The sequence below is a fragment of the Corythoichthys intestinalis genome, chromosome 8, assembly GCF_030265065.1.
Source record: "Corythoichthys intestinalis isolate RoL2023-P3 chromosome 8, ASM3026506v1, whole genome shotgun sequence".
In the NCBI taxonomy this organism is placed as follows: Eukaryota; Metazoa; Chordata; class Actinopteri; order Syngnathiformes; family Syngnathidae; genus Corythoichthys; species Corythoichthys intestinalis.
In genome coordinates, this window is record NC_080402.1 from 12695554 (window position 1) to 12711433 (window position 15880).

The 15880-nt window shown below is 37.8% G+C and overlaps 1 protein-coding gene across 1 annotated transcript in view; it reads right to left on the reverse strand.

The window, feature by feature from the left end:
- Nucleotides 1–15880, reverse strand: part of LOC130920596 (von Willebrand factor A domain-containing protein 7-like) — a 57500-nt gene that overhangs the window by 24044 nt on the left and 17576 nt on the right. Inside the window, exons 5-9 of the mRNA XM_057843923.1 lie at nucleotides 14465–14593; nucleotides 8748–8934; nucleotides 8386–8555; nucleotides 6059–6171; nucleotides 5841–5957 (exon numbers count right to left, since the gene is read on the reverse strand). Of these exons, the coding sequence (XP_057699906.1) occupies nucleotides 5841–5957; nucleotides 6059–6171; nucleotides 8386–8555; nucleotides 8748–8934; nucleotides 14465–14593 (716 nt within the window). The remainder of the gene's footprint in view (nucleotides 1–5840; nucleotides 5958–6058; nucleotides 6172–8385; nucleotides 8556–8747; nucleotides 8935–14464; nucleotides 14594–15880) is intronic.

Here is a 15880-nt window from a genome sequence, read left to right on the forward strand (position 1 = left end):
GCGCACCTGACTATAAGCCGACACCCACCAAATTCGACAAGAAAACGGCATTTGTTCATAGATAAGCAGCATTGGACAATAAGCCGCAGCTGTCCTCACTGTATTATGGGATATGTACACCAAAAGATATTTAACCGGTAACACTTTATTAGACAGCGGCATCATAAGACTGTCATAATACTAAATGAACCACCATGAAGCTTTGAAACAATTGGCCGCAAAGCTTAATTGATTCAAGAATCTTCATTTGGCTATCACTGCTCCCTTGGGGAAGACAGTCAACCTCTTTTGCCACCTGCTGTCAACACTGTTGTTGTACAACATGCCTCCTAGCATGCATTGCGGCGATGTAAATAACAATTCAAATTCATGGTCTGTTCTAATTATTTCTTCAGTTACTCTTCCAGTTGTTTCATTAAGTGGTATTTGGTAACACTTTATTTGAAAGTGGCACCATAAAACTGTCATAAGACCATCATAATTATGACATGGCACTGCCATTAGCAGAGTGCTTCTCAATTATTTTCTGTTACGCCCCCCCAAGGAAGACGTAAATTTTCCGCAACCCCCCCAAACTCTCTGCCGTCACTGTAAATAGTATCATTTGTCTATAAAATTACTATTATAAGTACGCCTCTGCCTAACATTGTCCTTTTTTTCTATTAAAAAAAAAAAAAAGTAACATCAACTTCTAATAAAGTATAACTTTATTAACAATGTTTTGTTTGTAACAGGAAAGACTTAACGCGCATCAATTTGCATGAATCTAAAAAAAAGTCACATCCAAACTGTAAAATACACTCACGGTACATTTTTGACCACTTGATACAGAAAAATAAAATGTAATGAAATCAGTAAATAATAACAAATTCAAATTGATTAGAAACATTAACTCATGAGGACAATATGCCAAAAAAATTGACCGAAAAAACAAAGCCGAATAAAAGAAAAAAAGATTGTCTTTGGACAGAAGGACAGTTTTTATTTTTGCTGCTCACCTCCTTTGCAATGTTGTGAGGTTATTTAGCACTGAGCATGCTAACAGTGCTCACTGGTTTACTGATATAACACTGACAAAGCGGGACGAATATTCGGCACGTTTTCGCTAAAAAACAAGCGGCTTATCAATGAGATTGGGGTGTAATGTCTTTAAGTGGCGTCTTAATTGATTTGGCTTCCGGCTGTCCGCTATAGTTATTTTTAGACACGGTAAAAAGTGGTCTTTCCTCATCTCCCACTGTATTAAAAGTCAAAGTCAACAGGCACAATAAAAAGCGCATTCTCGGCGGCCGAGGGAGAACCGTAGGTGAGGGTGGTCGTCGTGACGATCCCAAACCGAAAATGGCACTTCTCGGACGGACACGTGAGAACTGGAGAAGGTCGCTGCGTGAGTCCGGCTGGAAAACGGCTTTCTTTGCTTGGTTCAAAAATATTGCGCGCACTCTGTAAATGAGAGCGCCACTGCCACCCACTGAGTGGATGTGCAAGTACACTTTATTCCAGTACGGGACAAAAAAAAAAAAAAAAAAAAAGCATGTTCCCCGAGGTCACATGCGCTACCCCTGACATCGCTCTGCGCCCCCAGGGGGGCGCGCCCCACTATTTGAGAAGTACTGCATTAGCATTAATGAATGCTTATGACAGATGTCATTTTGTGTCATCCGGCAAATTATCTCACTTTTGAATAGATGTAAAAGATCCGAGCTGGACACAAATGGAGTATTGGTGACAAAATGTTCTGGATGATACTTAATGACATTCATTCATTCATTAATGTCCATGATAGTGTCATATTCATGTCATAATTATGACGGTCTTATGGCAGTTTTATGACACTGCTGTCCCAATTAAATCAATATAAAAGCCGCACTGGACTATAAGCCTCAGGATTCAAAAGTAGGGGAAAAAGTAGCGGCTTATAGTCCGAAAATTACGGTACTCTTACTCTGCTACTACAGGCTACACAAGAGTCATTACATTTTTTCCTCTTTATTCTGTACAGTCCCTGACAAAAGTCTTGTCGCTTATCTATTTTGTAGAAACACTTGCTAATAACCTGACTTTTAATTATTCAATTGATTTCAGAAGTGGCTCATATGAAAGCTAAGACCCTCCCAAATGTGAATGTACAAAAAAAATTTTTTTTTTAACTAAAAAAAGATTTATCATTTAATGAAGACATAAAGGTCAAATTTGGGCAAGACAAAAGTTTTGTCGCCAACAGAAAGTAGTGTGAAAATTGAACAAAAAATGTACTTCAAATACAAAAATAGGTTATATAACATAAGCGAATTAGGTAGTGGTGCTGTGAGATCCAAATTTAATATTTTGTATGACTTCCATGGGCTTGAAGGACTGCATCCATGCTCCTCGAGATTGAAGAATGCAATGGAGCACCATCCTGCTGCAGAATTTGTCCCTTTTTATGCTTAGGAATGTAAGCAGCAGCTAAGATTTGTTGATATTTCAGACTATTTATGTTGCCTTCCACCCTGCAGATCTCTCGCACACCCCCATACTGGATGTAACCCCGGACCATGATTTTGCCACAACCAAACTTCACTGTTTTCTGAGCGAATCTCGGATCCATGCAGGCTCCAGTAGGTCTCCTGCAATATTTTTGGTGATTGTGGTGTAATTCAATGGAAGATTCATCTGAAAAATCCACCTTTTGCCACTTTTCCAGCGTCCATCCTTTTGACAGGCTGTGGGCCTTGGCAAATGCCACACTGTGTTTTAATTGTCCGCACCCTAAGAAATGTGCAGGGTGGAAGGCAACATAAATAGTCTGAAATATCAACAAATATTAGCTGCCTCTTACATTCCTAACCATAAAAAGGGACAAATTCTGCAGCAGGATGGTGCCCCATCGCATACTTCAATCTCTACCTCAAAGTTCCTGAAGGCAAAGAAGATAAAGATCCTAGAGGACTGGCCAGCCCAGTCACCAGACATGAACATCATTGAGCATGTCTGGGGTAGGATGAAAGAGGAAGCATGGAAGACGAAACCCAAGAATGTTGATGAACTCTGGGAGGCATGCAAGACTGCTTTCTTTGATGTTCCTGATGACTTCATCAATAAATTGTATGTATCTTTGCCGAACCACATGGATGCAGTCCTTCAAGCAAGGAAGTCATACAAAATATTACATTTGGATCTCACAGCACCACTACTTAATTCGCTTATGTTATGTAACATATTTTTGTATTTGAAGTACATTTTTTGTTCAGTTTTCACACTACTTCCTGTAGGCGACATAACTTTTGTCGTGCCAAAATTTGACCTTTATATCTTCATTAAATGATAAATCTTTTTTCAGTGAAACAAATATATTTTTGTACATTCAACATCATTTGGGAGGGTCTTAGCTTTCATATGAGCCACTTCTGAAACCAATTGAATAATTAAAAGTCAGATTATTAGCAATTGTTTCTACAAAATGGACAAGCGACAAGACTTTTGTCAGGGACTGTAGTACATGAACAATATACTGTATATTACTCCTTAAACAGTACTTTATAAGGCAAAATGAGATACAGCATAAAAATGTCATCAAAAAATGTCTACTATGGTTATAGTTTGGAATAACTATGAAGGAACTACAGTATTTACTATTCAAACTAGGAACTATTTTCTCCACTAGAGGGCAGGGCACTCATGCTTTTTGGATTAATAATGCTTCATTTCAGTTTTTTTCCTCTCACTCGTGCCGGAATTCAATGATTTTTAAGAAAAATAATAATTTTTTTTAGGGCTGTCAAAATTATCGCGTTAACGGGCGTTAATTAATTTTTTTAATTAATCACGTTAAAATATTTGACGCAATTAACGCACTAGCCCCGCTCAGACAAATTTAAATGTCAGTACAGTGAAAGGCCAACTTGTTAATTGTGTTTTATGGAGTTTTTCTGCCCTCTGCTGGCGCTTGGGTGTGACTTGCATATGTTATGTGGCGTAATGTCGCCCTCTGCTGGCGATTCGGTGCACCTGATTATTTGGGTTTCGGCGCGCTTTTCTGACGTAATTATATGTCGACGCGAACTCACACTAATAGACAGTGCTATTCAGACCAGCTAACGTCTGCATCCAGTATTCAGTGGCAGTTCTTATAGCATCATCACACTGTTTGTGTCTAATGCATGCATTGCTTGTGAGTTATATTCCTCCTTTGTTTATATTCATGAGCATTAGATAGTTATTGGTGATGTGTATTTGAATTTGTTCACATATATGGTGAAATGCAGTTACATTGTTAGCTGCTTGTGAGCTAATTGGCTAGTGCTACTGCTCAAATGGACACGTGTGTGTGTACATTTTATGTTATTTTGTGATTTATGCAAGTTATTGACACATTGCCTTGTTATTTTCAGTTTTACAAAAATACAAGAAACGTGCTCCTGTCAAAAAGAGATGACTTCAGTAAAGCCCATGCAACTTTGCCACACCGTCTGATTTCTTTTTGGAACTTCTTATGTGTCAGTTATCTGTCAATTTGTGTACTCACAGACATTGAGGACAGAATAGGGCTACTACTTTATTTTTTGCTTGAAAATTTTACAAATTTTATTAAAACGAAAACATTAAGAGGGGTTTTAATATAAAATTTCTCTAACTTGTGCTAACATTCATCTTTTAAGAACTACAAGTCTTTCTATCCATGGATCACTTTAACAGAATGTTCATGCCATCTTGTTGATTTATTGTTATAATAAACAAATACAGTCCTTATGTACCGTATGTTGAATGTATATATCCATCTTGTCTTATCTTTCCATTCCAACAATAATTTACAGAAAAATATGGCATATTTTATAGATGGTTTGAATTGCGATTAATTATGATTAATTAATTTTTAAGCTGTAATTAACTCGATTAAAAATTTTAATCGTTTGACAGCCCTAATTTTTTTCTTTCGTTTTCTTTTTCTTTGGCTTAATGTGGTTATGTAATGGGTTATTGTAGAGTATCATTATAACAACAGTTCATATAGATAAATTTGTGCTGCTGAGAAAAAATATAACATTGTTTAACAGAAGTCCTAGAGAATTCTGGTACTCCTACTAGTCCCAAACAATGGCCGATATGGCCTCTGCCCCGGAAAACCCAGAGGTGGCAAAAATGACCCAAGTGCTTTTGAATTGGCAAGCCGTTGTCGGACAGACAACAGCCGTTCATATGGAAATGCAACCACTAGACATACATTAACTTCAGACACAATGACCACAATCCATACTCCATGACCCTGATTCACTCCTTCTAAACTATAGACACAATTCCTGCTTTACACTCAAATTGCAGTTCTAAACCGCTTTTTTTTCTTCTTCAAAACAACGTACATATTTGGGCCATTCTTTCTGTCGTTATGTGTGGAGTATAGGAGAAGTGAATGAAAAAATGTTTAAAAAGTGTCAAACTTCATAAATAAATGTAATTAAATAAATGTAGCTTGACTTGAACTGACACAAACTATCACATGAGTCACGGAGGAGAGGCCAAATCGGCCATTTCTAGGGAATATTAGGAGTGTTTGTCTTGGGAAAGGCCAAGCCGGCCTCTGCTGGGTTTTCTAGTGTTAAAAAAAAAAAAAAAAAAAAAAAAAAATCAAAATAAGCAGTTACTCAATGTTGCTCATTACTGGAGTATGCTTTTCACTGGATACTTTTTTACTTAAAAACCTTTTTTGGATAACTACTTTTACTCATTCTTGAGTAATATTATTTTAAAGTAATGCTACTCTTACTAGAGTAAAATTTTTGGCTTCTCTACCCACCTCTGCATAAAAAATGTATAATACTTTTCTAAAGTGATGGTAGTCATTATGACTAAAGAAAACTCACCACAGACTTTCTTTCCTCAATTAGGGCAGTGACGGTGCTTTTCAAAAATGCATCCTTTGGCGGCGCATCAGTAAAGACAAATATGTCCGATAAGGGTGGAGCCCCGGTAAGGGCAAGCTGGTAGCAAAAAATAGTACAGAGGATAATCAGGATTGCAAGTGTTCACAAGTCAATTGACTTAAAAAAAAAAAAAAAAATTCTTTTAATATGAAAGATACCTGTAGTGCGGACAAACTCATCTCTAAGACGTCACCCCCTCCAGAGGCAGTCAAATTATTGATCGCTTCTATGAAAAAATCTGCGTCGCTTGTCCTTAGTAGAGGTCCGAAATCTGAAAGTTAGCAAATCACTCTTATCGATTTGTTTGTTTGTTTGTTGTTTGTGGCCTTTGTGTTGTAGCGATTGAAATGTATGTTTAAACCAGTTAGTCATGTAAAAAAATTAGGACACCCCATTAGATATTCAGTTCTTTATTAAGAAATGTTCACATATCAATGTCTGGAAAAGAAAGTTATTTAGTTGTAGGTAAACAACAAAAAAATAACAGTTTTACTCATAAAACCAAATATATCAACAAAAATGCATATGGCGGAAAACACTCAGGTGACTTGAAGTTCCGCTCTGAGACCCCCAATTTTGCCGATTTTCAAAATTGACCGATATGCATTTGTGATACATCATTGGAAAGCTTAAAATCTCAATTTTCTAGCATTTAAAAAAAAAAAAAAACATTTTTTAAACAGCAAAACCCTATCTGGAGGTGAGAGCATTAAAGAGCAGAATTAAGGACGCCATGACTTTAACGAGATATTATCGCGTAGTTACCTTTTTTCGATCCCAAAACTCCGTCTAGCATGTGTCACTCAGTGTCAAGACACAGCTGAGAATGGCCAAAGCTGGATTTTTGGGGGGATTTTATGGGTGAAACATGGTAATATAACAAGGGTTGCGATGCAGAAATCGCAGACAACAAGGAGTGGTCGAGAGTTTCTTTTTCATATATTTACCGTGTTTAACTTTTTTTTTTTAAATCTTATCTATGTTTGGATCGATCATTTATCAACATATTGGACATAACATTGGATAACATATTGGAGAAAATGCGACAGTAACAAAAAAATACAATTAAATGATAATTATGAAGTAGATATCCGTCTCTTTTTTACAGACACCTTTTTTTTCATTGCGACACACTTTGTTTAAAAGTTTAAAATATAAGAGTGAATAATTTTTTTTAAGTCGTTTTTTTTTTTTTTTTTCACGAAATATTAGACAGTCAATCAATGATTCTAAGCTAAAAATGACATTTTGAATAATAAATTTAATTAATTACCTTCGTTTTATGGCTGGGTTGAAACAAAAGCGGTTGCGCGACGTCTGTAAACACGGGTTTTCAGGTTAAAACGGACAAATTAAAAATAGTTTGGGGGCTTAACGCGCCATGAATCTGCTCTGGCAGCATATAGACATATTGTTCTATCAAACACAATTTTGGCTTAAAATGCAGCAGTTTATTTTAAAGAGGGGTGCAAGAGCAAAAACTGCTTTTTCAGCCTTGTCTGTGTTTTCCGCCATATTCTAAATGAGGAAAAAGTTAGGACACACTACCGACTAATAGCTAGTAGGGCTGCAGCTTCCGAATATTTTAGTAATTTTAGTGAAAATCCTATAGATTAATCGAGTAATTGGATAAAACATATTTTTTAGGTAAAGAGCAATTATAAATATACAAAAAAAGACATTTCATCTAATATTGAACCATTTTCAGTCAATCAGTGTCTTTAATTTTGATGTACATTGTTGAAAACAGCCAACAATTGCCTCTCAGATGTGACTAGAATAAAAAAAAAAAAAGACCAATTCACTGCTTTCACTCCAAAAACTTTTAGATCTTATGAAAAATATATGTATTTCTTACCTAAAAATGCCATTATGCTTGATAACACACATCACTTAAAAGTTAGGTGTTTTTCCCACGTGTTTCAATTGAATTTCCATTTGTTCAAGCCATTTTTAAGTTCTAGTTAAGTTTTGAGTTAGTCTAAACTGTAAGTCCTGATAGGACTTCGCCGTGTCGTTAAGCATTAATTTATGCCATTTTCGTGTTGCACATGTATGTTTATGATGTAAATAGTTTTTTAGCACCGTTGGACAACATTGAGAGTCCAACTGAATATAAAAGAGGTCTTTTTTCAACGCCACAAAAGCTTTCGGAGCAAAATTTTATAAGGGTGCAAAATTTGACAGAACGCCGGTCCGTGAAAAAAACAAACAAATCACATCGGTCCGTGGTGCAAAAAAGGTTGGGTGCCCTGATATATACAGTATGATATGATCCTTATATTTTCAGACAATTAAGAATAATGCAACTAGGATTTTTGAGCCCAGTTTACGGTTTTTGAAACATGTGAAGTTGGATTATTTGGCTCTTGAGAGACCATAGAGCTAACCCAAAGCAAGTTTTTTTTTCCATTGGCACATCAGCCTTAAAATATCCCTCCACGCTGATGCTTGGAGCCCTATCTCGATTTAAAAATGTACCTACCTGGATCATTGAAGGGAACCAATATGTAGGCTGGCGGCTCCAGTAAGGTTCCCCTCCTACTTTCAATAATTTCAGAAGAAAGTCTCTGGACTTCGGCTATCTCATCTTCCATACTGCTTGTGGTGTCAATGACGAAACATAACACAGGAGACTGGAACAGGCCCATTAGTCTGCGGAAATGCAAGTTATTTAAATGATATCTGTCATACCTTATCAAGGTTTTATTTCGTGAAATCACAATATTATTTATGAAGTCAATGTAATCCAAAGGGGCTTCTTTAAATGAATTTCCCACCTGTGGTGAGATAGGCCCTCAGTTATAGAAATTAGGTCATTCTTTGAACTCTTCTAAGGTTTCCTACCGTAGGAAATTCTCGTCTCCTTCAGCGATTCTGATGTTCTCCAGAAGCTCCATAGTAGCAGTTACAGCCAAATTGGCTGCTTGATTGTGTAAGGAGCCGTGGTCGGAATCAATTGTGTCTTTACCGATGCCTCCTATTGGTTCAGTTTCGCTCGTCCTATCTGCAGAACCGCCACGGCTGCATTTACCTAGGAGCGTAAAGACAAAATATGTATGTTAAAGAATCCGCCCCCCCGGCCAAGCTGCACGGAAACAGCGACAGCCAAATGGAAATGGTGCTCAGCTGCTCACCGCTTCCGTGAGTCAACCGGGAGGGCTAAATTTAAAAAAGAAGGTTCACCGAAAACAGGTTGACAATTTATTCGTCGACAAAGGTCAAAAACAAGGCAAAAAACACTACGGAGGAGCAATGCTAATCCAAAACAAGGCTTCATAGAAAATGTTTCCGAGCGTCAAATCTGTTAATTATCTAAGTGTACAGCGTTTTTGAATGCTACGGTGGAGTGGGCCGGGCCGAAGGTGTGGCTGAGTGTTGTTTCGGGATCATCCCTCTGTGGCCGGTTTTGGGCGGTTAGGTTCGTGCGTGGATGGGACGTTGTTGCCACAGCGACCGACGCTGTTCTTGACATCCCAAGCGCCCACTATCAACTTGTTATCCGGGCTGGGCGAGGCGCTACTTGTTTTAGGACAGAGCGCCGTGCTCTTTGTCCTTGCAGTGGCCGAGAGAACTGATTGCAAGAGTTGGTGCATCAATCTTGCTCGTGACGCACACGTTGGGCTTCTATGATAAGATGGCGTTGTGTATCTATTCTGCTTCTTTTCATTAAACTATGGTGTGCTATTTATTTTATATTAGGTTTGATAGAGTAGTGCAGTCCTACAGTAATTATGAGAAATGATACTATTCCCTGATTAATTATATTACGTGTGTTAGAGTAATGCAAACAGTTACATGGTGTGTGCGAGAAAGGTAACTATTCCCTTCATTGTATATCAGTGGCACCCACTGGTCGGTAGGGAAAACAACTAGAGTGGCAGAAGTCAACTCTCCAACACAAGCAACTAAAATAGAAAAAGACACTAAGACACATAAGCTTGACATCTCACTAGTCGTTGTAACAAAGCAAGTGTCTCTATAGTGTATTTGATCATTACGCAAATCTTCGGTTCAACTCAGTACAACAGAATGAAAATTTTAAAAAGCCTCCCAATATGGAGAGATGCTAGAGTTTGTAAATAAATGGAAGCAAAAGGCACCTGTCTAATAATTAGATCTAAACCCACTGCAAAGGGATCCATGTTGACACTAAATGTAAACATTTTTCTCATGTGTGACTTTGGGAACAAAGTTTGTCGCAGACAGTAAAGTTTCCATAGTTAACTCTTCGGTTATCAGTCCATCTGATGGTGCTACGAACACAGAATTCGCACATCTTCACTTTGGTAGGTGTTTTTAAGAACCATCGTTTTCAATGCCCAAAAAAATGCGTGTGCGCGTGGATGATAGGCCAAACTGTAGAAAAAGTTCTGGTAACACTTTACAATAAGGGTCCCTTATTTAACATTAGTTAATACATTTTTAGACAATAATTAATGTTTAAGTAACATTAGAATAATTAATATAATTGCTTATCTAGCGTTAGCCCCCCCCCCCGCCCCCGTGGTGGCCGAAAAGTGTCATTGCATGTAATTGACTTTTCTATATATGTGTAAAGGTTGTAAAGCATTAAAGCAAACAACAAAAATGAATGAATGAAATGAACAAAAAAAAAGATTTTTATAATGGGTCAGAATTATTTTTCAAACAGATCATGTGACTAGCACCTTAGACTGTCATATGCTTTGCATATTATTTAAAAAAAAAAAAAAATTAGGGGAGGGCAATTTTATTTTTCAAATGATTTTCTTTATCTGAAAATATTTTGGGGGGATTGAAGCAACTTTTTGGGGGATTGAATGATTTAGACACAAATGTCCTACCCATAATTTGGCGCCAAAACAATAAGGATTGCTAAAATCAAAGAAAACTTTTTAAATTAAAAATTAAGAGTTCAAATGCAAATATTTGAGTCTCAAATATTTTTTCACATTCAAAAACTTTTTTTCTATGATTAAAATTTTTCTTTTTTTTTTTTTTTTTTGATTGAAGTGATTTTTCGTTTGAAAATATATATTTTTTGTTCGAAGCAACTTATTTTTTGATTGAATAATAAAGACACAAATGTCTTAGTCAAAATGTGGCCCAAATGCAAAACAACATTACTTCAATCAAAAAAAAAAAAAGAAAAAAAAAAAAAAAAACTGACTTAAAACAAAAATTCAAAGAAAAACTCAATTTTTGGGAGTTTCAAATTTATTTTTGCATTCAAACACATTTTTATTTTGCTAGAATAATGAAGGTACAAATCTACCTCCATATGGCTCCGCCCAAGGGATACAATTTTTGACTGGGGTAACTACATTGGCACGGCACCAGCGGGCGTACCAAATTCAATGGAGGACGATTTTGGCGAAAAGTATTGCCTAAGCAGCCTGATTTAGAATTCCCCACAAGAATGATGGGAAACAAAAAAACGCTCATTGTCAAATTATTATAAATATTCTTGCAATTTTATTGCTGCGTTTCGGGGTCATCAACATGTTGTGCCCCCCCCGCCCCAAAAGTCAAACTCCGCCTATGACCACAAGATGGCACACCTGGCTCAGAGAATAGCAGGTTAGTGTTGTTGAAGTTATTGTTCGGAAGGAGAATAATAGCAATTAGTGTGACGGAAGTATGTTGAAGGGATAGAGTTGAGAGGCACATCTCAAATGACTCTCAAATTTTTAAAACCTCAGGAGAGAAAGAAGAACACACTTTTTATTCGAAACTGAGTACTACCACTTTTAACATCAGCATACAGTGGGGCAAATAAGTATTTAGTCAACCACCAATTGTGCAAGTTCTCCTACTTGAAAAGATTAGCGAGGCCTGTAATTGTCGACATGGGTAAACCTCAACCATGAGAGACAGAATGTGGAAAAAAAACCCTGAAAATTACATTGTTTGATTTTTAAAGAATTTATTTCCAAATTAGAGTGGAAATAAGTAATTGGTCACCTAAAGCAAACATTTCTGGCTGTCAAAGAGGTCTAAATTCTTCTAACGAGGTCTAACGAGGCTCCACTCGTTACCTGTAGAGGTGTGCGAAATCTCCGATTCTTAGATTATTCGCGATTCGGCCGTGGACGATTCGAGAACGATTCACAAACATCCAAATTCCGATTATTGAAATATGTCAAGTAAACCGGAAGTAAAACACACTCAGCGTGCCGTGCGGTCTTTGGGACGCAATGAGGAACGGAGCGAGAGTAGCTAAACATCATGCTTGTCATTACCCGGCCCCTCGGGTAATGACAATGCGCAACTCATGGCTCCAACTAAACTCATGCCGCGAGATATAAAAAAAAAACAACAACAACAACATACCTGACTCCTGCCGACAGCTGCTACAAACTACGTTCACGTAATGGTACTGTAGATATCATATTTATATGGGACTAGGTGCAAAATAACGGTGGCGCTAGCAGCACATGTACAGAAAGCTAGATGTGGGCATTAGTAAACGGCTGCCATCTTAAAGCCGTAGACTTCCCTGGAAGGCTGTTGTAACGAACCTTCCAAGCGGACCTAATTAACTTTTTATCTAAAATACTCCTAAATCGGCAAAATATTGACTTGTGTCTACCTTTAAAATAGTTTTTAAATTTTCACATGTCGAAAGTAGACAGAAGGGAAATTATGGAATAACAGGAGCAATTTTAACAACTTTAATGGTTGATTCACAAAATTAATATTATTGAATGTAGTTTAAAGCTGCTGATACAGAATGGGGATTTGAGTATATTATTTATTGTTTTTAACTGTTAACTTGATACTGAAATAGTCGTTTGTTTAAGCCTTCCAAGCGTTTTTTTTTTTTTTTTTTTTTTTTTACAGTTTTTGTAACTAATGTACAAAACATTAAAAGCAGCGACTAGCTGGGGGGGGCTTAAATAATCGATTTATAATCGAATCGTAGCCTCTGAATCGTAATCGAATCGTTAGGTGCCCAAAGATTCCCACCTGTAGTTACCTGTATTAATGGCACCTGTTTTAACTTGTTATCGGTATAAAAGACAACTGTCCACAACTTCAATCAGTCACACTCCAAACTCCACTATGGCCAAGACCAAAGAGCTGTTGAAGGACACTAGAGACAAAATTGTAGACGTGCACTAGGCTGGGAAGACTTAATCTGCAATAGGTAAAACGCTTGGTGTAAAGAAATCAACTGTGGGAGCAATTATTAGAAAATGGAAGACATATAAGACCACTGATAATCTCCCTCGATCTGGGGCTCCATGCAAGATCTCACCCCATGGCGTCAAAATGATAACAAGAACGGTGAGTTTTGCCAGAACCACACGGGGCGACCTAGTGAATGACCTACAGAGTGCTGGGACCACAGTAACAAAGGCTACTATCAGTAACACAATTCCCACCAGGGACTCAAATCCTGCACTGCCAGACGTGTCCCCCTGCTGAAGAAAGTAAACGTCCAGGCCCGCCTGCGGTTCGCTAGAGAGCACTTGGATGATCCAGAAGAGGACTGGGAGAATGTGTTATGGTTAGATGAAACCAAAATAGAACTTTTTGGTAGAAACACAGGTTCTCGTGTGTGGAGGAGAAATAATAATGAATTGCATCTGAAGAACACCATACCCACTGTGAAGCATGGGGGTGGAAACATCATGCTTTGGGGCTGTTTTTCTGCAAAGGGACCAGGACGACTGATCTGTGTAAAGGAAAGAATGAATGGGGCCATGTATCGAGAGATTTTGAGTGAAAATCTCCTTCCATCAGCAAGCGCATTGAAGATGAGACGTGGCTGGGTCTTTCAGCATGACAACGATCCCAAACACACAGCCAGGGCAACAAAGGAGTGGCTTCGTAAGAAGCATTTCAAGGTCCTGGAGTGGCCTAGCCAGTCTCCAGATCTCAACCCCATAGAAAATCTGTGGAGGGAGTTGAAAGTACGTGTTGCCCAACGACAGCCCCAAAACATCACTGTTCTAGAGGAGATCTGCATGGAGGAATGGGCCAAAATACCAGCAACAGTGTGTGAAAAGCTTGTGAAGAGTTACAGAAAACGTTTGGCCTCCGTTATTGCCAACAAAGGGTACATAACAAAGTATTGAGATTAATTTTTGGTTTTCATCAAATACTTATTTTCCATCAGGATTTGCAAATAAAGTATCTAAAAATCAAACAATGTGATTTTCTGTTTTTTTTTTTTTTTTTGCACAGTCTGTCCCTCATGGTTGAGGTTTACCCATGTTGACAATTACAGGCCTCTCTAATATTTTCAAGTGGGAGAACTTGCACAATTAGTGGTTGACTAAATACTTATTTGCCCCACTGTACTTATGGTTCTGTATTTCATCAACTAAAACGAGGATAAAACAAAAATTCAGATGTTATGATTAACTCTAAATTACATTAAAGTCGAAGAATTTGACTACAACAAGTAAAAATTTGTAGTCAACTAAAGGTGTTGAAAGCTCTATTAAAGTGAAGATTACATTCTGCTATTTGGGATCTAAGTAGATAAGGCCATATCTTTCTACAGGTTTATTTAATTTAATTATGTTTACAGTTAACCATTAATAAAAATAAAACTTCACACATAATCTCACCGTCTGGCTTTTCTGAAGAGAAGGGGCTGAAGTAGCCTGAGGTGAGAAGCCTATTCTCCAGCACATTAGGCAAAATGTTGTCATCACAGACATTGTCGACACAACTTCTACAAGTTGGAATATTAATGCCTGGAAACAGAAAAATCACATCATGAAATACAATGAAAATGGTCAAAATAAAGTTTTAACTTATTTTTGATAAACCTAGTTCCTTTTTGCTTGATAGTTTTAATTGCCAAAATACTGTAATAGTGTGGGGCAAGTTGACAAGAGTAACACTCCTAAAGGATGATAGTTTAAATCCTTTTTTTGAATGGAAAGAAATGTAGGAAATTCTGCTGTTATGTGATACAAAATACAGTACAGTACAGAGGCGTTGCATCTGAAAATTTTTATAGTGACTAGAAACTGCAATTTCTGGAGAAATTGAGATGGGGCTTTGCTGTGCTAGATACAGATCTATTCAGTCACTTCCTGTTGATGTGGGGACATTTTGGGGACACGTCCTGTTGATATCCGGTCACTTCTGGCTGATTTGGGGACATTTTGGGGACACGTTTTGTTGATATCAGGTCACTTCCTGTTAATTTAGGGACATTTGGGGGACGTGCCCTGTTGTTATCCATTTGGGGGACACTTTCTGTTGATATCAAGTCACTTCCTGTTGATTTGGGGACATTTCGGGGACACGTCCTACTAATATCAGGTCACCTTCTGTTGATTTGGGGACATTTCGGGGACGCTTCCCGTTGATATTAGTTTACTTCCCGTTGATTTGATTTGGGGACATTTCGGGGACACATTTTTTTTTTTTTTTTTAATATCAGGTCACTCCCTGTTAATTTAGGGACATTTGGGAGACATGTCCTGTTGATATCCATTTGGGGAACACTTCCTGTTGATATCAGGTCATTTCCTGTTGATTTGGGGACATTTCAGGGACACGTCCTACTAATATCAGGTTGATTTAGGGACATTTCGGGGACACTTCCTGTTGATATTAGTTTACGTCCTGTTGATTTGGGGACATTTCGGGGACACGTCCTGTTGATATCCGGTCACTTCCCGTTGGTTTGGGGACATTTCGGGGACACGTCCTGTTGATATCAGGTCACTTCCTGTAAATTTAGGGACATTTGGGGGAAGTGTCCTGTTGTTATCCATTTAGGGGACATGTCCTGCTGATATCAGGTCACTTCCTGTTAATTTAGGGACATTTGGGGGACGTGTCCTGTTGATATCAGGTCACAAAATGTGAATGGGCTGTAATGGAAAATGGTCAAAAATCAGAAGAACCTATGTTTTGCTGCCATTGAAAATTGAGGGGAAATTTGGATGTACATGGCTGTCTATGGCATCCCATTAGAAATGAATTGGGCAGTTATTGGCAAACTTCTGGGGAGCCGTACATTTTTG